The following is a 21721-nucleotide window of genomic DNA, read 5'->3' on the forward strand; positions in this document are numbered from 1 at the left end:
GGGGCAACTGGTGGTAAGGTGCTCAATGTCACCTTACCTGAAAAGAAAGCATCAGTCATAAACGGGCTGCTTTCAACCGCTACGAAAAGCAGAACAGCAGAAGGCAGCCTTAAAACGATAATGGCCATGGCTTGGCTGGGCACGGTGGCTCATGCCTGTAATCCCAGTAATTTGGGAGGCTGAGGTGGGCAAATCTGTTGAGCTCAGGAGTTCGAGACCAGTGTGGCCAACATGGCAAAACCCCATCTCTACTAAAAATACAAAAATTAGCCAGGCATGGTGGTGCACACCTGTAATCCCAGCAACTCGGTGGCTGAGGCAGAACTGCCTGAACCCAGGAGGCAGAGGTTGCAGTGAGCTGTGATCGCACCACTGCCCTCCAGCCTGGGTGACAGAGTGTGACTCTGTCTCACCAAAAAAAAACAAAAAAAACAAAAAAAAAAAACCGGCCAGGCGCAGTGGCTCACGCCTGTAATCCCAGCACTTTGGGAGGCCGAGATGGGCGGATCACGAGGTCAGGAGATCAAGACCATCCTGGCTAACAGGGTGAAACCCGGTCTCTACTAAAAATACAAAAAAAAAAAAAAAAAAAATAGCCGGGCGTAGTGGCAGGCGCCTGTAGTCCCAGCTACTTGGGAGGCTGAGGCAGGAGAATGGCGTGAACCCGGGAGGCGGAGCCTGCAGTGACCCAAGATCGTGCCACTGCACTCCAGCCTGGGTGACTAAGCAAGACTCCATCTCAAAAAAAAAGAAGGAAAAAAAAACAAAAAAACAGCAACAACAACAAAAAACACCATGGCTTATTTGAAAGAAAAAAGACTAAGAAGCATGGCTAAAAGGGTAATTAAAAGGAAGAGCGGGGAAAAGAAGAAGGAACTTATCTGAATAGGGTCTTGTCTATAAGTCATTTTTCAGCATAGGAATGCTGTAATCTAATCGATGTTGCCAAATATAAAGGGCAACAGAAGGCAGTGAGACTAGCTAGGTTTCTTCAGTAGTCTGAGTGGTACAAATGGTACCTTAGACTAGGGTAGTAGCAGTGAAGACGATAAAAAGTGTCAGATGCCAAAATATTTTGGCAACAGATGGAACCTACTTAACTCTTTAACACTACCTAAACCACTGCATAATTTAAAGTTATCAGGCTACCTGGTGACGTAAATTGTAGAGTTGCCTTAAATTGTTATGTCTAACAATAGGGACCTCAGTTAAAGAAACCCGGCATGAAACTAGGGCTGGGATGTTTAGCTGAATCGTCTCAGGCAAGTCTATTTCCACAACCTGGCAGAAAGGGTTGTTGAGGCAGAATTTAAAGGTAATAACATAGCATCTAGCAAAGCTCCTGACCCTTAACAAGCACTCGAGTAGTAGCTATTAATCACCTTTTCACAAGTTTAGATCTTACTTCCCTAGCTAGATTATCATCATTTGCAAATGGATTTTTTTCATTCCTCAAAATAAAGGTAGATGTTGGCTAGAATCAGGGTCATTTAAGAAACTTGCAGTTGCTTTTAATTAACTTCATGCTTCTTCAACTGTTAACATCAATTAACCCATTTTTGTAAGTCCACATACAAATATAAAGTCTACAATACTATTTAACCTAGAGAAACTAATCATTGCTGTATCAGTATTAAAAAAACAATGCCAAATACCTAAAACTATCTCAACCTAAGATATTCCTCCAGACAGAGGTGCTTCAATCTTGTCTGATCTATAAATAATGCAAAGGAGGCACGAGGCACTTTCCCAGCATTTAGTTATATATAACTAGAATGGCACTTCAATTAAAAATTCACTTTGGACAGAATTGTAACAAGTAGAATCTCTCAAAAGGTAACACAGTAGAGATAGTTTCCAAAGTATGCGCCCTTGAAGAATATACTTAGGAAAGGGGTATTCACATCCACAAATGAATACAAAGTGTATCCAAAACAACTTGGGATTTATATTTTCTCTACAATGTTTCAATTACTTCACTTTCTCTAAAATCTAGTTCTTTGTTGTGCTAAAGCAAATCCACCAGATCCTATCCACAGTAAAGCATCCTTTTAAAAAAAGCAGACAATGGCCAGACACAGTGGCTCACCCCTATAATCCCAGCAATTTGGGAAGCCAAGGCAGGAAGACTGCTTGAGGCCAAGAGTTCAAGATTAGCTTGGACAACATAGTGAGACAACACCTCTACAAGTTTAAAAATTAACCTAGCATGGTGGTGCCCTCGTAGTCCCAGCTGCTTAGGAAGCTGAGGCAGGAAGATCACATAAGCCCAGGAGTTCAAGGTTAGTAAGCTTTGATCATGACACTGCACCCCAGCAAGGGCAACAGAGTGACACACAGCCTCCAAAAATAATAATAATAATTAAAAATTTAGTTAAGGCTGGGCGCAATGGCTCACGCCTGTAATCCTAGCACTTTGGGAGGCTGAGGCGGGTGGATCATGAGGTCAGGAGATCGAGACTATCCTGGATTACAGGGTGAAACCCCGTCTCTACTAAAAAAAAATACAAAAAAAATTAGCTGGGCATGGTGGTGGGTGCCTGTACTCCCAGCTACTCAGGAGGCTGAGGCAGGAGAATGGTGTGAACCTGGGAGGCGGAGCTTGTAGTGAGCCAAGATCGTGCCATTGCACTCCAGCCTGGGCAACAGAGACTCCCTCTCAAATAAATAAATAAACAAACAAATAAATTAATTAAATTAAATTAAATAAACCATTTACTTAAAAGTAGGCTGGGTGTGGTGGCTCACACCTGTACTCCCAGCACTTTGGGAGGCCGAGTCTGAGGTCAGGAGTTTGAGACCAGCCTGGCCAACATGGTGAAACCCCATCTCTACTAAAGATACAAAAATTAGCTAGGCATGGTGGCACGCACCTGTAATCCCAGCTACTCAGGGGGCTGAGGCAGGAGTATCACTTGAACCCAGGAGGCAGAGGTTGCAGAGAATCAAGATCACACCACTGCACTCCAGCCTGGGCAACAGAGGGAGACTCCGTTTCAAAAAAATGTACTGAAAAGTCAAAAAAAGCAAATGATGATATGACCAATATATCCTAGTGGCTGTATATCAATAGCTACCATTGGAAATATTTTTTTCCCCCTTTTTGGTTTTTTCAGACAGGGTCTCTGTTGCCCAGGCTGGAGTGCGGTGGCATGATCACAGGTCATTGCATCCTTGACCTCCTGGGACCACAGGTGCACGCCACCATGCCTGGCTAATCTGTTACCTTTTTGGTACAGATGGGGGTCTATGTTTCCCAGGTTGGTTTCAATCAATCCTTCCACTTCAGCCTCCCAAAGTGCTGGGACTACAGATGTGAGCAACCACACCCTGCCAGAAGTATCTTTTAAAAGGCAACAAAATGCAAAGTCTCCTATTAATCAGGTAGTACCAAAAAATTATGACCCCAGAAAAGGACTCGGATCAGGACAGAGAAACACAGAAAGAAACGTAGAAAGTTTTAGGACAAGAGTTAATTCCTAGGTCAGTCGAAAAGAACGCCTGATTATCTACAGAAGTTTCTCCATTACATTTAAAAACTATATTAATAAGACTATATTCTAAGCAGCCTACAGCAATGCAATTTTGGAATTTATTTATTAAACAAGGCAACTGTACAAATGGAAACATTTCCAAGCGTCTACTGGCACTCAAAATCACTGTGTTACTAATGGGTTATAAACTATCTTCCTCTAATGATGTATCTTTACTGTAAGGTTTCTGGAAAACATCTATAAATAAGTTACAGTGGTCACCTACCATAACTGGTATATTTTGATGGCAACAATTAAGTAACCTACAATGTCAGTTTAATGATTCTTTTTCAAAATGTTAAAAAATGGATCTGATACCACTAGCTAAATTCTGCAGTGGTCCCTCAGTACATATAGGGGACTGGTTCCAGGAACCCATACCAAAATCCATGAATCCTCAACTCTCTTAAATAGCATAGTGTTTGCATATAACCCATGAACATTCTCTCACACACTGGTGTATTGCTATTTTTTTATTGGGTTTTTTTGGAGTATCTTCAATCCTCAGCTAGCTGAAACTGTTAAGGCAGGACTCATGGTACAGAGGGCCCACTGTATTAACTTTCTGTAGTTCAGATACCTCATTGCTTACTAGATCATTCTGTATTTTCACTTACTGCTACTTTATTGCTACTTGGCAAAAATATTCTATTCTTTTATACGAGATTAAAGGATTTTGGGCCAGGCAAGGTGGCTCATGCCAGTAATCCTTGTACTTTGGGAAGGTGAAGTAGGAGGATGGCTTGAGGCCACGAGTTCAAGACCAACCTGCCAGCCACAGTGGCTCATGTCTGTCCTCCCAGCACTTTGGGAGATCAAGACGGGCAGATCACTTGAGGTCAGGAGTTTGAGACTGGCCTGGCCAACATAACCCTGTCTTTACTAGATATACAAAAATTAGCCTGGCGTGGTGGTACGCGCCTGTTTTCCCAGCTACTCGGTGGCTGCAGCTGCAGCAGGAGAATTGCTTGAGCCCAGGAGGCAGATGTTGCAGTGAGGCAAGATCGTGCCCACCACACTCCAGCCTGGGTGACAGAGACTTTGTCTCAAAAAACAAATAATAAAAACTAAAAGATTTCTAAGGTACCTCTTTCTAGAGCTCGAAATGCCCCTCAAATTCAACTGCTGAAACTAAAATTTTGACAACTCAAAGGTTACCAGTAAATCTGAATTCCCTCTAAAATAGAAAGCACTCTTTTAAGGGAAAAATCTGACATGATTTGAAAAGAAATATCTAAATTCCCAAATTCTCTTTGTAAAGACTTATATTCTTTCAAGTAGCATACTTTTTTACTGTTAAACTTCCATCATACTCAATTATGCAAACCAGTTGGAGGTATTCACGCAATACAGAAAAGGAAGACTTGGCCGGATGCAGTGGCACACGTCTGCAATTCCAGCACTTTGCGGGACTGAGGCAAGCAGATCATCTGAGGTCAGGAGTTCATGACCAGCCTGGCCAACATGTTGAAACCTTGTCTCTACCAAAAATACAAAATTTAGCCAGGTGTGGTGGTGCATGCCTGTAACCCCAGCTACCGGAGAGGCTGAGGTACGAGAATTGCTTGAACCTGGGAGGCGGAGATTGCAGTGAGCCAAGATCACACCACTGCACTCCTGCCTAGGTGACAGAATGAGATTCTATCTCCCAAAAAAAAAGAAAAGAAGACTTACGAGTTTTATTTTTCTCTTTAAGGCTTGCTTAAAAGTGATAGACCTCACGGTAAGGGAAGGGGGAAAACTCAGGAGGGAGGGGAAAAAAAATCAGTCTGAAGATTTTTTAAGTTTGTCTGGAATTACCCACAGGATATACAAGCCAGATAAAGCAAATTTAACAAACGTGCCACAGTGAGCTATCCTGTACAAAAGTTCTCCCCAGGTGTATTGCTTGATACATTCTATGGGTTTAAATTAGGCCCCAACTCTTCAACTATAAAATGCAGAATCACTTCAGTCACAGAACTTAATAAAGCTAGTTTAAAGGAGTTATATAAACTGTAATTTAAAATATTAAAATCTCTTTCTGGCCGGGTGTGGTGGCTCGTGCCTATAATCCCAGCACTTTGGGAGGCCGAGGCAAGTGGATCACCTGAGGTCAGGAGTTCTAGACCAGCCTGGCCAACATGGCGAAACCCCATCTGTACTAAAAATACAAAAATTAGCTGGACATAGCGCCAGGTGCCTATAATCCCAGCTACTCGGGAGGCTGAGGCATGAAAATCACTTGAACCTAAGGGGTGGAGGCTGCAGTGAGCCGAAATCACACCACTTCAGTCTGGGCAAAAAGAGAGAAACTCGGTCAGAAGAGAAGAGAAGAGAAGAGAAGATTTCCTTTTTTAAAAAGCTGGAAAAATTACCAGGTCCTTACCTAACATCTGGTATTTTTAAATCAAATATTGCCACTCACCATAAAATCTTTTGTTTCATCAACTAGAAATGTATCACAATGTCTTTTGTGAATTATTTTAGAAAAAGGGATGGCTCAGGTACGGCCAGGAAGTATGAGAGCCCTTACCACAGTTACTTTTCTTAAATCTTTTCACATCCCTATAAATTTAAACAGACAAAAAACATCACTAAGCCAGATGTTTCTAAGAACCAACTGCTAGGAATTCTACCATGCTGCCTTTTAGATGTGGAATCCTATCAACTATACATGCAAAGAGTATCACTACAATGCTTGCACAGTGATATGGAAAAAAAAGAAAAAAAACATCTGCCTAAATCAGTACTTCAAAAAATGTTTGGTAACTCTTAGGCACAATAAGAAAAAAACTTGATATTAAAGACAGTGAACATGAAAACAGAAGGGAAAAAAAGGACAACTTACCAGTTTAACAGCCTCCTGAGCTGCTTCTTTTGTACAGAAAGTGACAAACGCATAACCTCTATTGAGACCAGTGAGTGGATCCATCATTAGACGAAGATCCCATATAGGTCCAGCTTTCTCAAATAAAGGAACAAGTTCATCCTCAAATAGATCTCTTGGGATCTTTCCCACAAATATCTGCAAATTAAATATTAAGTAAAAACCATGGAGAATTGCTTTAGGAAACCAGATACCTGTGCTTTCACTACAAAAGGTACAAGTTTTTAGTTGCTTTACCTCAGTGCCAACAGAAGGCTGCTGACCTGAATAAACGGAATCTGGAGGTGGTCCCCCATACTTCCTCTGTCCAGTGGTCACATCAAGTGTGTAGCCTGTTCTTTCCAAGAGTGCCTTGAAAAGTTCAAACGTCATTAATACATTTAATTCACTAGACCACACCCATACGTTTAGCAGTTAACATCCACCTTGCTCAAATCTTTCCAATTATCTTGGCATGTTCCCTCATAAACAAGTTTGTGATATCTGTTTCAAAATTTCCCCTTAATGTATACTTGTTATACTTCTAAATTATTACCAAAATTCCAGGGTCTTGTTCAACTTACTTTTTTTTTTTTTTTTTTTGAGACGGAGTCTCGCTCTGTCGCCCAGGCTGGAGTGCAGTGGCCAGATCTCAGCTCACTGCAAGCTCCGCCTCCCAGGTTCACGCCATTCTCCTGCCTCAGCCTCCCGAGTAGTTGGGACTACAGGCGCCCGCCACCGCGCCCGGCTAGTTTTCTGTATTTTTTAGTAGAGACGGGGTTTCACCGTGTTAGCCAGGATGGTCTCAATCTCCTGACCTCGTGATCCGCCCGTCTCGGCCTCCCAAAGTGCTGGGATTACATCAAATTACTTTCTAGTCTCTACTTAATTGAATAGTGTGCTTAATGGACAACAAAAAGATCAATCCATTAGCAACTTTCAAGACAGAATGTATTACTCTGTTAACACCACCTTAAAAAATGATTGTACCTAATTTGGTTGAGTATCTTTCAAGTCTGGATCTTTTACCCAATAAATTCCGTATAACCCCACTCTGGTTATACGCCATTCTGGGCATTGTGCCAACCTCAGAAGAAATTACACTTCCCCAACCAAGTCTAGAAACTTGGGAGCTACAGCGAAAAAAATCTCCTATTATTATTTGACATTTATGTGCCATATTTCATGGGATAGCATGGGTCATTCAGAAAAAGTAACAGCCAAAATGACTTTTAAAACTTTATGAGACTGCAACATTACATAACCTCTACATTTTAATTCCCAAAAAGTACTGTTAAAATTTACACAACTCATATTTACTCAAAGCATTAAGAATTTATTCCTATTCTAGGCAAAGTATAGAAAGAAGTATAGGCTGGGTGTGGTGGCTCACACCTGTAATTCCAACACTTTGGGAGGCCGAGGCGGGTGGATCACAAGGTCAGGAGTTCAAAACCAGGCTGGCCAAGATGGTGAAACCCCGTCTCCACTAAAAATACAAATAATTAGCCCGGCGTGGTGGCACGCACCTGTAATCCCAGCTACTCCAGAGGCTGAGGCAGAGAACTGCTTAAACCTGGAGGGGCAGAGGTTACAGTGAGCCAAGACAGCGTCACTGCACTCCAGCCTGGGTGACAAAGCGAGACTCCATCACAAAAAACAGAAAACAAAAAACAAACAAAAAAAGAAGCATAGTCCTCCATTATCTGAAGGAAAAAAGTCAAATTATTCCCCTTCTCCACTGTCTCAACCACGAAGCACAAAAGTGGTTTCCCAAACAAAACCAATTCCATTAGCTAGTACATTCTGAAATAAAAACAGACTAACCCTAGCCATCTGACAAAATGTACCAAAATGCTATTATTTAGAGTCACCTCAGTCTCTGAAAATTACTGGACAGACTTTTAAAACTTCTAACTCAAAGGACACTAAATGTTTATGAAAAATAATGTAATTCATAAAAACATTCATAAACTTGCTCACATCTATGACTATAACATGAACTAAATCAGTAATAGCTCATCTTTCCATTTTCTCACATGTAATCCCTGTGCTATAAAGGAGTTTTTTAACCTTAATCGTTATGACCCAAATAACACTTTTTGTCAATCCATAAAAACAGAAAGGAAAAACTTATTCCCTCTGTCAGACTTCCTCTAAAAATGTCTCTATGCCATCTTACCACAACTTAGGTCTCATTAAAAATTTAAGCGGACGGGTGTGGTGGCTCACACCTGTAATCTCAGGACTCTGTGAGGCTGAGGAGGGTGGGTCATGAGGTCAAGAGATCGAGACCATCCTGGCCAACATGCTGAAACCTCATCTCTGCTAAAAATACAAAAATTAGCTGGGTCTGGTGGTGTCAGCCTGTATTCCCAGCTACTCAGGAGGCTGAGGCAGGAGAATTGATTGAACCCGCAAGGTGGAGGTTGCAGTGAGCCAAGATCACACCACTGCACTCCAGCCTGGGCGACAGAGTGAGACTGTCTCCCCACCAAAAAAAAAAAAAAAAAAAAAATTAAGCCATCCCTTTCCAAAATAAACTGAAAGTCACAAACTGAAAGTTTAAAAATTATTAAGTTCTATCTAGCTCACAAATGCAGACTTAATTACAACTGAATTACAATCGAGACAACTATACACCACTTTTATGGAAAAACTAGATTTACAGATAAAACTCAATTCACTCACAGCTAGATCTGTGAAAGCCTCAAATTCATGGCTATCTTTAAACAGCTAAATCCATATACCAACCTTTTCCATATTCCAGGCTTTCCCTGTGTCCACACCAATACAACAATGCTCAAGGCCTATACCCTTAACTGATTTTCTTAAACCATATGCTTGGCTCAACAGCACTGGCACACTACAAAGCACACCAGATTAAAAAGTAATATGATCACCACATTGTCTATAAATAAGAAAACTCACCAATATAAAGATCAAAACTGAGCTGAATTTGAAGCCATTCAGTATAATCTTAAACCAAAAAAAAGAGCCTTCCCTTCCTAGCCTCAGTTTCTCATTTACATATACACACTAAACAATCTTACTGTTAAAGCTGCTTTGAGAAACAATCTAATAATCCATACTGACGGAAGTGGAGGGCAGCAGGGTTAACATTCTAAATTCACTGGGGTTTGAGACTCCTAAGAAAAACAGTTGCCAAGTGTACATTCTCCACCAGTATTCAACTATCAGTAAGCTGGCTTTCCAGCTTTTCAAAAAATAATCTAGAGGTATGATGAGTGTATTTCTTTTAATCTTTTATCGGAACTACCAATAGAAGATTTAAACATCAGTAGCTGGATAACATGATAAACTTCACAGCAAATTGCTTTAGAAACAAATAGTTAAAAGAAATGGGGAAAAAAAACAGGAATTAGGAGAGATTGATGAATTATCTCAACATCTAACATACATCCATTTCATACCCAAGGAATATTTACCAAAATTAGAAAAGTTAAAAAAACTTTAAAACTAAAGGGAGTATAGAAAGACATACCTTAATTTTTGCCTCATCTGGTCCTTTACTAGAGTCTGCTACTTTGGTCCCTTGTTTTTCTCTCTGCCTATAAGTCTTCATGACTCCACATAAAAAGGCACTTTTGTTCTGCAAAAAAATGTTCCATTAATATTTAACAATAACCATATCTGAGTCTAATAAAATTTAGCAGACAGTATCAAAACTACTCAAATTTTTTAATTCTTTTCACACTGACATTAACATTACCTGAACATGAGAGAGATCACTGTCTTTAAACTGTTGAAGAACTGCCAATGCACCGTCTTCATTGAATTCTTTTAAAGCTTCAATAGCTCTTTCATCTAAATCACTATGTGCAACTAGCCCTGGAAAAAATAAAGGTTATCAGCTTTTAATATTTTTAGAAAAGATTTTTTTGAGAAGACTATGTTGGCAATACAGGTACATGTGTGCCTTTACAATTCTTCTACTCCCCTTATTCATATCTGAAAAAAAAAAAAAACACACTTCAGCCACTCTGAACTGCATCCTGAACTAAATAGGCCCTGCCAACCACACTTGTAATAATGAGCTAATTTCTTTTACATCTTTTATCTCCAAAGTCTGATAGCTCTGAGCACTACAGTATGTCTACAGTATACAGGCTTACAAAACCTAGAATCAACCAACAAAGTACCAAGCATGACAACTCAACCTCTACTCATTTCAAATATCACCAGAAAAAGTTAACAGCCGCACCAAAAAGACAAGAAAACGAGTCTACAGTTACCAAGTTATTTAAGAAGAATCCTACTATAAAAATACTCAAAAAAGTCACATGGCCTGTTCCCAACATTAGCAGCTGTTGCTACTATCATATACTTACTTATCCATCAGGCCAGCATGCAAGCCAGCGTTTAGCTCCTAACCTTCTCTTCTTCCCTCCCTCTATACATCTTAACCTCTACTTCAAACTTAAATTAACCAGCTATCACAACAAGCAAAACTCCAGTTCCCACACTTATTGGAAACCACAAAAAGTTGCTATTTTAGCTCAAAGCCAGAAATCCAATAGAAAAATTTCATAATGTAATTTTGCAAGTGTTAGTTCTTACCTGCAACGTAAATTTCATCTAGTTTTTCAGCAACTTTCTGTGGTAAACCAGCATCAAGCAATGTCTGAAAATTTTCTGAATGGATAACTGCAGAAGTAGTATCCATGGGCTCTTCAGTACCATTTCCATTAACATGTTCTGTAGCCATGTTTCCAGAGATCTGTTCAAACGCAATAAGCAAAATTAAACTAGGATCTTCAAAAAGAATAGAAGACAATATGAGAGCCCCATCTTTACTTTCTCTACCATTGACTTCACCAGCTAGCCTGTGCCTCCCTTTAAAAAAAGCCTTACAGTCACTATCGCCTGACAAGCCAGATTTGGAGCACAGGGCACAGAAGGACCGATTCACTATATTCTTCCTTAGCACCTCCCCTGACTCACCTGCTAACACTCCCTAGGAAAAACCATATTACAAATACAGCCCAATCAGCACGGGTACGAGCCAGCTTGTCACATGCAGCTGTGCCCGTTCGGAAAATGAGGTGTGTGTGGAGAAAGCAAAACTGGGCTCGTCTCTCTCAAAGATAAACCCCCAAAGTGCGCGCTTTTCCCGCCTGCCGCTTATAGATCGGTAACAACAGCCAGCGAAGAACAAAGCGCTCATACAAGCCACCTTCCCACCACCCAATTTCTCCACCCTTCAACCCCGCACCCCAAAGCCCGCCCCTGACTCCGCACCGAGAGCGGCAGTCTCACCACTGCGGCCGCCAGGAGCCCATTAGAAACACGTGCTCTGCGCCTTCCAATGTCCTACAACTTCCTTCAACGGAAACCCAACGAATCCCAAACCAAGACGACCATCACTGGTTCCCAACATCAACCCGAAGCCGCGGTCGGAGCCCCCAGAAAGCTGCAGCAGCACAATCTCGCCCCTAAACACCGAGGCAGTGGCGGCGCCAGGCCACAGGCTCTCCCCGCCCCCCAGCGCTGCCGTCTCCGCCGTGACACATGGCTCTCCGCCCCGGGCGCTCCCCGGGCGCCGGCGACCCCCGGCCGCCCGCCCGGCCGAGACGTGACCCGTGGCGCGCGGTGCAGGTCCCCACCCCTTACCCCTCCGTGCAGTGACTGCGGCGCCAGCCCGGCAACCCAGCAGCGTGAGGGCGTTCCGCGAACAGCCCAACGCCCGCGGGACTGTGAGCACCGCCCAAGCTCGCCGCACGGCTGCGGGACGAGACCCACTCCTCTCCGCCCACTCCCGCGCCGCGGCGACCGCCACGACAGCACCAACTCTGAAGCAGCTCGCGGTCCGTGCGGGCCACGGGACCGTGGAGGCGCCTCCTCCCAGAGCGCCGCAGACAAAGCCCCAACGGCAGCAGCACATGGAGAGGAGGAAGTGGAGGCGCGGGCTGCGGCCTACTCCCAGGCAGCCCCAGTCAACGTGCTCTTCTCCCCCTTGGAATCCATTTTCCAGAAAAGCCGGTTTCTCCCCGCGCCACCCTCCCCCAGCTCACTCCACAATGTCATGGAGCTCCCCTCCCAGACCCGGGTTCTGGCGGTCGTTACCTCCCCGTTGGGCTGAGACGGAGGAATCCTGTCCGATGGTATCGGGTTGCGGGAAACGCGTGCTCGCTGCTCCCTGTGTCCGGCGCGAGTGGAGCTGTTGTAAAATGGCGGCCGAAGCTCACGCCGCTGGCAGCAAACCCGATCCAGTTCCACTCGCCTCCGAGCGCGCTCCCGGTGCGCGCGCGCGCCCCCGCGTGACCCCCCTTCCTTTCCCTTCCCTTCCCTCCCCTCTCTCGCGCGTCCGCTTCACTCACTCACTCCCTCAGCCCCTGCCCTCCTCCAGCTCCTCCTTCTCCCACTACCACCACCACCACTAAGCCTCTGTCCGCCTTCTCTCAGCCTGTCTTATTCCCGCCCCCCGTTCCTTTCCCCCACCGCTCCCACTCCCCTCTGCGGTCGCTCAGGCACGAGTGGCCGCCTTTCCCCTTCTGGCTTGCACGCTCCCTCACTCCCTCCCTTGCTTGCTCGCACTCTCGGCCCCGTCCCCCAGTCCCTGCCGAGTCGGCTCCTCTCTTTCTCTCTCCCGCGCTGACGTGACGACGTAGCCTACGCCTCGGGACGCGCGCCCGCGGGCTCCGCCCCCCACGCCGCACCGCCTTCACCGCTCCTCACCGCTTAGGTGGGGGGTGGGGGAGGCACAAGACCCCGCCCTTCCGCTCCGGCGGCGGCGGCGGCGGAGGGGCCGAGACTGAATGAAAGGCCCGCCCCTTCCCCTCCCGACACTCCCCCTCCCGCTCCCCTCCAGGCGGGGTGGGCTGGCTCAGCGTGTCCCACTCGTTCTCCTTTGTCAGGAGACTGGCATCTCCCCACCCCGCCCCGCCCCACCCCCACCGCGACACCACGCGCACGCCACCCCCACCGAGCTCCCGCCCGCCCCATCCCTGCCCAGTCCGGGGCTGGCGTTGCAGAGTGCTGTGGGCGCTGAGTGCGACTGCCGCTTCCCGGAGGGCACCCACCGGTCTGTGCGCGCCGGGCCCCCGCCCCCGGCTCCGCGACCGCGTAGCCGTTTCAGGCGGTGTCCACGCCACTGCCACCGCCCCGCACTCTCCTCCTCGGGAAGCTGCAGGCGCACGTGTCCCCCGGGGCGGGGCGAGGCAGACAATGGGGCCGCGGGGGAGGGGAGCGGCGCGGAGACCCGCGGACCTTTGGTCTGCCGGACCGGCGGTACTTGAGTGCGAGAGTCGCCCCTCGAGACTCGGTCTCTCCAGCTGGACAATGGGGCCTCCTCGCAGCCGCGCGGCTCGGCTTTCACGGGAACCTTGGGCGAAGGGAGGGGCGCCCCAGGCTTGGACGAGGAAACCCCGGCTGCTTTTGAAGGGGGAATAGGGCTGGCTCCAGTGGAGCGAGGAGCGGCTCCCGCCTTGGGATGACACGAAGGCCAGATTTGGAAGCGAAACCGCCCGGTGGTGAAGGGTTGTGCAATACTCCGTTTCAGTCCCTGGCCTTTTAAGCAGTTAAGGGCTTCCTCCTGGCACAGTTTGAGCAACTTGAAACAGCACAAAGCTGCGTGGTTAGAACAACTTTGAGAAAAATGTCTCTTTTAAAAAAAAAAAAAAAAACCTTGGCAACTAAGTCTTAGGTGAAGTGACATTTCCTTTGTAATCGTTTACTAGGTACAAGAAAGAAGACAAAGGCATTTGAATTACAGACGCGATATGGATACTAATTTTATACCGGGCAGCTGTAATGAAAAATAGTAATGTCCTTTTGATTAAAAAGCTTATTTTTAAGAGCTTACTGGTTCCCCAGATGAACTCTGTACTATAACAAATCAGTGGTTTGAGGAAAAGTTAGATAAGCGCTCTTCAAAGTGCACAAGCACATAAAATGCTAGATTATTTTCATAGCTACCTGGATCAAATATGAAGTACGTTTTACCCAAAGCACCACATAGCCAACCTGTTTAGTAAGGATTTGAGATCACCACCCCAGATTCCTTACTATCAAACGTATGTGGTATTCAGCTACTTCAGCTTTAGGGATTTTTGTTCACAACGCAGAGGTTGTGGTTAATGATATACATGAAAAACAAAATGTTTAAGAGAAAACTATGAAAATAGAGTCATACTATATAGATTAAAGAAGAATTAAAATGGTCTGAAACGTACAACACTTTGTTTAGACCTTCCTGGGTGTTAAATTTTTTTTTTAAAAGTGCCTTGACCTGGGTAAAGACTCCCAAATTAAAATCTCTAGCTCTTCTCTGACATCTAATTCCTTTTTCTAGCCAAGCCCTCAACGTTTATGTGGGCTTTCTGGCACTCCAGATCGGCATTTCAAGAAACTGAGCACGTGATCTTCCCCCAGTCTTCCATGTACAGAGTTCCCATCTCAATGAACATCCCCCACATGAATTGCTGTAGCTGACCATTCAAGGCACTTCCTTCTCTACACTGCCATATCAGTTAATCAAGTCCTGTCAATTCTGTCTCCCAAATATATCTCCATTTATCTGTATGTTGCAACCACCCAGGTAAAGCCACCATTATCTACCACCTGTACTAATGGCATAGCCTCCTGATTAATCCACTCTTACAGCTCTTCTAATCTGTTCAAAGCCCAGGTCATCTTTCTGTATGACTCTGTGTCCTGTGTAGGCTCTCTCCCTCCCTTGACCTTTTCTCTCTTAATTGGGAGTAAGATCCTGTGGCGCATCTGCCTGAAACCCTTCATTAGCTTCCAATTACACTTAGAACAACAGCCAAAATCCTTAACTAGAACAACAAAGCTCTCCAAGATCTGTCCCACCTGTCTCCCCAGCTCATCTCAGACACTTTCTGGCTTCAGCCTGGCCTTCTTTGATACTGGCATTCTTTTTATTTGAGGCGGAGTCTCGCACTGTCGCCCGGGCTAGAGTGCAGTGAGGTGATCTCAGTTCACTGCAACCTCCGCCTCCCAGGTTCAAGTGATTCTCCTGGTCTCAGCCTCCCAAATAGCTGGGATTACAGGCGCCCGCCACCATGACCTAATTTTTTTGCATTTTTGTTAGAGTCGGGGGTTTCACTATGTTTGCCGGCTGGTCTCGAACTCTTGACATCGTGATCTGCCCAACTTGGCCTCCCAAAGTGCTGGGATTACAGGCGTAAGCCACCGCGCCAGGGCTCGTTTTTTGTTTTTTTGTTTGTTTATTTGTTTGTTTTTGAGACGGAGTCTCACACTGTCGCCCGGGCTGGAGTGCAGTGGCGAGATCTCAGCTCATTGCAACCTGCACCTCCCAGGTTCAAGCGATTCTCCTGCCTCAGCCTCCCGAGTAGCTGGGATTACAGGCACCCGCCACCACACCCGGCTAATTTCTATATTGTTAGTAGAGACAGGGTTGCACTGTCTCACATGTTCACAGCCTCACATGTTTGCCAGGCTGGTTTCAAACTCCTGACCTCAGGTGATCCACCCACCTCAGCCTCCCAAGGTGCTGGGATTACAGGCGTGAGCCACCACTCCCGGCAGATTATTCATTAGTTTCATTGCTGTCTTTTCATCCCTGTATGCTTTGAAACAGTGAGAAGGTGCAGCCCTGTTGAGTCGTCAACTAATGAAAGAGAGGAATATAGGCAGGCCCGTTTGGATTTTTCACTGGTCCAAAATTCTTTCACCCAGTCAATGCCACACCGCCACACTGTTTTTGTTTTGTTTTCTTTTATAAGGCATATTTTCTTCTTTACTGCATTTTCTAAACTTCCTGCCATTAACATATATTAATTCTATAATGGGCCAGGGAACCCTTCAATTCACATGGTAAAAATTCACAGCACACTTTTTCAGTAGAACCATAAAAACCTAGTGTCGAAAGAGACCATGGAAACCATTCAACCTAATCTTTCTAGTAATCAAGAAAAGTTTTGTACTATCTCTCACATCTTTTTTTTTTTTTTTTTTTTTTTTTTTTTTTTTTTGAGACGAGTCTCGCTCTGTCGCCCAGGCTGGAGTGCAGTGGCGCAATCTCGTCTCACTGCAAGCTCCGCCTCCCGGGTTCACGCCATTCTCCTGCCACAGCCACCCCCCGCCCCCACCCAGTAGCTGGGACTACAGGCGCCCGCCACCACGCCCCGCTAATTTTTCTGTATTTTTAGTAGAGATGGGGTTTTACCGTGTTAGCCAGGATGGTCTCGATCTCTCGACCTCATGATCCACCCATCTGGGCTTCCCAAAGTGGTGGGATTACAGACCTTAGCCACCGCACCGGGCCACACTATCTCTCACATCTTATTTTCATAGTAATAAAAAGCCTGCCCAATCAAAAATTAAAGACTTTTGTTCCAAGAAAGACACTGTCTAGAGAATGAAAAGCCACAGACTAGGGGGAAAAAAAATCTTTGCAAAACACATATCTGATAAAAGACTGTTATACAATAAAATATACAAATAATTCTTTTTTGTTGTTGTTGTTGTTGAGACGGAGTCTCGCTCTGTCGCCCAGGCTGGAGTGCAGTGGCGCCATCTCCACTCACTGCAAGCTCCGCCTCCCAGGTTCAAGCCATTCTCCTGCCTCAGCCTCCCTTATAGCTGGGCCTACAGGCGCCCGCCGCCGCGCCGGGCTAATTTTTGTATTTGTTTAGTAGAGACGGGGTTTCACCTTGTTAGCCAGGATGGTCTCGATTTCCTGACCTCGTGATCCGCCCGTCTTGGCCTCCCAAAGTGCTGGGATTACAGGCGTGAGCCACCGGGCCCGGCCACAAATAATTCTTAAAATTCAATAATAAGAAAACACACAACCTAATTTAAAAATTGGCAAAAATGTTGATATCAAGTGTTAGGCAAATAAAAAACAAAAAAAAAATTTTTTTGTTTTTTGGTTTTTTTTTGAGAAAGTCTGCTCTGTTGCCCAAGCTGGCGTGCAGTGGCACAATCTTGGCTCACTGCAACCTCCACCTCCTGGGTTCAAGCAAGTCTCATGCCTCAGCCTCCCGAGTAGCTGGTATTACAGGCTTCTGCCACCAGGTCTGGCTAATTTTTGTGTTTTTAGTAGGGACAGAGTTTCACCATTTTGGACAGGCTGGTCTAGAACTCCCGACCTCAGTGATCCACCCGCCTCGGCCTCCCAAAATGCTGGGATTATGGGCATGAGCCACTACACCTGGCAACAACAACAACAACAACAAAATTTAATGAGCAAAAAATGTGAACAGATAGCCCACCAAAGGGGATGTACGAATGGCAAATAAGCATGTGAAAACATGCTGAATATCATATGTCATCAGGGACTTGCAAATTAAAACAGAAAATAGCCAAGATATGAAATTAACCCAAGTGTTCATCAGTGGATGAATGGATAACAGAAAATGTGGTATACATACACAATGGAATATTACTCAGACATAAAAAAAAGAATGAAATTCTGTCATTTGCAGCAAGATAAATGGAATCTGGAGACCATTATGCTAAATGAAATAAGCCAGGCACAGAAAGACAAATATCACATGTTCTCATTCACATGTGGGAGTTTAAAAAGTTCATCTCTTGAAGGTAGAGAACAGAGTAATAGTTACCAGAGTCTGAGGGGAGGGAGGCGTGTTGAGAGGTTGGTTAATTGGTACAAACATACAGTTAGATAGAAGGAATAAATTCTAGGGTTTGATAGCACAGGAGGGTGACTATAGTTAACAATATATTATATATTTCAAAATTACTAGATTTGAAATGTTCCCAACACAAATAAATGATAAATGTTCAAGGTGATGGATATCCTAAATACCCTGAGTTGACCATTACACATTGTAGCATGTATCAAAATACCACATGTACCCTATAAATATGTACAAACATTATATATCAATTTTTTAAAAAACCAGTAAGATAGTATTATATACCTATTAGAATGGCCAAAATCCAAACCACTGACAACACTAAATGCTGATGAGGATGTGGAGCAACAGGAACTTACATTCATTGCTGGTGGGAATGCAAAATGGTACAGTCACTTTGGAAGACAGTTTGGCAGCTTCTTGCAAAACTAAACATACTGTTATCATACAATCCAGCAATCACACTCTGGTATTTACTCGAATGTGTTAAAAACATGTCTACCCCAAAACCTGCACACCAATGTTTACAGTAGCTTTATTCACAGTTGCCAAAAATTGGAAGCAACCAAGATGTCCTTCAATAGGTGAATGAATAAACAAACTGTGATACATACAGGATGGAATATTATTTGGCACTCTAAAGAAATAACATATAAAACCACAAAAAAAACATGGAGGAATCTTAAGTACTTATTGCTAAGTGATAGAAGCCAATCAGAAAAGGCTATATACTCTATGATTACAATTATATGACATTCTGGAAAAGACAAAACTATAGAGACAGTAAAAAAATCAGTAGTTAGGCCAGACACGGTGGCTTATGCCTGTAATCCCAGCAGTTTGCGAGGCCGAGGTGTGGGAATCACGAGGTCAGGAGATCGAGACCATCCTGGCTAACGCAGTGAAACCCCATCTCTACTAAAAAATACAAAAAATTAGCTGGGCATGGTGACTGGCATCTGTAGTGCCTGCTACTCGGGAGACTGAGGCAGGAGAATGGCATGAACCCAGGAGGCCAAGCTTGCCATTAGCCGAGATCGTGCCACTGCACTCCAGCCTGGGCAACAGAGTGAGACTCCGTCTCAGAAAAAAAAAAAAATCAGTGGTTGCCAGGGGCTCAGGGGAAGGGAAGGAGAAATTAATACATTGAACATGGGATTTTTTACAGTTGTGAAATTATTCTGATGCTGTAATGATGAAGACATGTCATTATATATTTGTCAAAACTCATAAAATGTAAAACAAATAGTGAACCTTAATGTAAACTATAGACTTTAGTTAATAATAATGTATTAGTATTCATTTGTCAATTGTAACAAATGAAGAAATATACAGGACTAATGCAATATGTTAATAATAGAGGAAACTAGGGGGTGGAGGAGGTGTTGGTGAGAGGGTAAACAGAAATTCTGTACCTTCTTATTTTTCTGTAAATCTAACAGTGAGCTAAAATAATTGTTTATTCATTAAAAGAAGGCTGATGTTTTAAATATACTAGAAATGTTAAACATTCTTTGCATTGGTTTTATCTTTTTTTTTTTTTTTTTTTTTTTTTTGAGACAGAGTCTCACTCTGTCGCCCAGGCTGGAGTGCAGTGGTGCGATCTCGGCTCACTGCAAGCTCTGCCTCCCGGGTTCACGCCATTCTCCTGCCTCAGCCTCCCGAGTAGCTGGGACTACAGGCGTTCGCCACCAGGCCCAGCTAATTTTTGTATTTTTAGTAGAGATGGGGTTTCACCATGTTGGCCAGGATGGTCTCAATCTCCTGACCTTGTGATCCGCCTGTCTCGGCCTCCCAAAGTGCTGGGATTACAGGCGTGAGCCACCGCGCCCGGCCTTTTTTTTTTTTTTTTTAAGGTTAGAAACTCAGTGTCATTTCAGCTTTTTGGCTTTTAACTTTTATGATAGAAGGTAATGGATTAAATTACCAGAAGCCACAGAATATATACCAGTAACTACAAAAAAGACAGGGGTAATGTAAACGTAAACCCAAACAATGGTTTTTATCCAGGTATTCCCATCCTAATCTAAATGGAGTTCCAGAATAAGAGCACTCTTTGGTTGTCCAGATTTCAAGATGATTCATTGCACAAAAAAAGAAAACTATTGTGATAGTTGTTTTCACCGAACATGTCCATCATGGTGTATCTGAAAGCTCTTTTCCAGGGTGACTCCACCCAAAGCTCCTGCTAAGGGAGCAACCTAGGCTGTCTTACTCTGCAACACCCACTCATCCTTGCCTTGCCACAACTAATTGGACCAGCGTCTGGAACCAGAAGATTCCTATAGAAAAAAAAAACCAAAGGTAGAATCAGTGTCATAAGGAGGGAGTTAGAGCTGGGGCTATAAGAGGTCATGTCAAACTAAGTTATAAGACAGCAGAAACTATAAATAAGCAGGGCCCAGGATGAATTTGGAGAAGTTAGCAGGAAGCCAGATTACACAGGAAATCATTGAAAGATTTCAAATGTTTAAAATTAGTATTTAGGGCAGGGTGTGGTGGCTCACGCCTGTAATCCCAGCACTTCAGGAGGACGAGGCAGATGGATCACTTGAGGCAAGGACTTCAAGACCAGCCATGGCGAAACCTTGTCTCTACTAAAACTACAAAAATTAGCTGGGTACGGTAGTGCGTGCCTGTAATCCCAGCTACAGGGGAGGTTGAGGCATGAGAATCACTTGAGCTGGGGAGGCGGAGGTTGTAGTGAGCCGAGAGAGCCTAGATTGTGCCACTGCACTCCAGCCTGGGCAAAAAGAGTGAAACTGTGTCTCAAAAAATAAATAAATAAATAAACAAACAAACATAAGATGAAATAAAATTAGTGTTTAGAACTTTAGAAACTGAATAGTTATTGGAGGTTGAGGATAGAAGTGGAACCAGATGAGGGGTGGCAGTTACTTGGACTAAAGGTGTGGCGAAGGAAATAGAAGTGGCCATATTCACAGTGTATTTTCACATATAGTTTGCCAAGGACTTAATGATGGACTGAAAGTAGGGAGTAAGGGAGCAATTGGGTGGTTCTTTGTATCACTGACGGAGTTGGAGAGGAAGGGAGAGTAAGAGATTTCAAGTGTGTCAGTGAGGAAACCTTTAGGGAAGCAAAACCACTGTGAGTATTATGAAATAAAGGTTTTATTACGGGAATACTAATTTATATGAGATAAGAGAAGCTGAGAAAGTAATGATCCAAAAGGGAGACTTGGAGAATGAGCAATGTCACTAACCAGCCCTTCACAAGGCTGGGAGAATGAGGAGAGCCTACAGGACAATCTGGAAGCCAGCCATGTCTCGTTCCTGGAGTGAGACCATGGAAAGGAACTATCTAGAAGGCTGTTCTTGGCCAGGCATTGTGGCTCACACCTGTAATCACAGGACTTTGGAAGGTTGAGGCCGGCAGATTGCTTGAGCCCAGGAGTTCAAGACCAGCCTAGGCAACATGGTGAAACCCCCATCTCTAACAGGGCAAAGTGGTGCACACCTGTGGTCTCAGCTACTTGGGAGGCTGAGGTAGGACTGCTTGAGTCCAGGAGATCAAGTCTGCAGTGAGCCGAGATTGTACCACTGCACTCCAGGACGAGATTTTTGTCTCAAAAAGATGGCTGTTTTGTGGCTGGTGGCAGGCCTGTGGTCACTGTTGGTTACCACGGTTTGCAATTGGGTAAAACAACAGACTACAGACCAGGGTAGAGCAAGATGAAGATGAAACCTACCAGCACTTCTGCATGTGCTTT

General features: G+C 44.4%; 1 protein-coding gene across 6 annotated transcripts in view; it reads right to left on the reverse strand.

The window, feature by feature from the left end:
- The window catches only part of SYNCRIP (synaptotagmin binding cytoplasmic RNA interacting protein), a 33001-nt gene extending 19996 nt beyond the window's left edge, over window positions 1-13005 (reverse strand). For 4 of the 6 annotated variants that reach the window (XM_050788144.1, XM_050788143.1, XM_050788142.1 and 1 more), the window contains exons 1-6: window positions 12469-13005; window positions 10963-11122; window positions 10115-10233; window positions 9887-9994; window positions 6640-6753; window positions 6364-6540 (exon numbers count right to left, since the gene is read on the reverse strand). In XM_050788144.1, the coding sequence (XP_050644101.1) occupies window positions 6364-6540; window positions 6640-6753; window positions 9887-9994; window positions 10115-10233; window positions 10963-11110 (666 nt within the window). In that variant the 5' untranslated portion in view covers window positions 11111-11122; window positions 12469-13005. The remainder of the gene's footprint in view (window positions 1-6363; window positions 6541-6639; window positions 6754-9886; window positions 9995-10114; window positions 10234-10962; window positions 11123-12468) is intronic. The other 2 variants (XM_050788147.1, XM_050788145.1) reach the window with 1 other exon arrangement.
- Window positions 13006-21721: the final 8716 nt, after the last annotated feature.

This window comes from Macaca thibetana, chromosome 4 (genome assembly GCF_024542745.1).
Source record: "Macaca thibetana thibetana isolate TM-01 chromosome 4, ASM2454274v1, whole genome shotgun sequence".
NCBI classification, from domain to species: Eukaryota; Metazoa; Chordata; class Mammalia; order Primates; family Cercopithecidae; genus Macaca; species Macaca thibetana.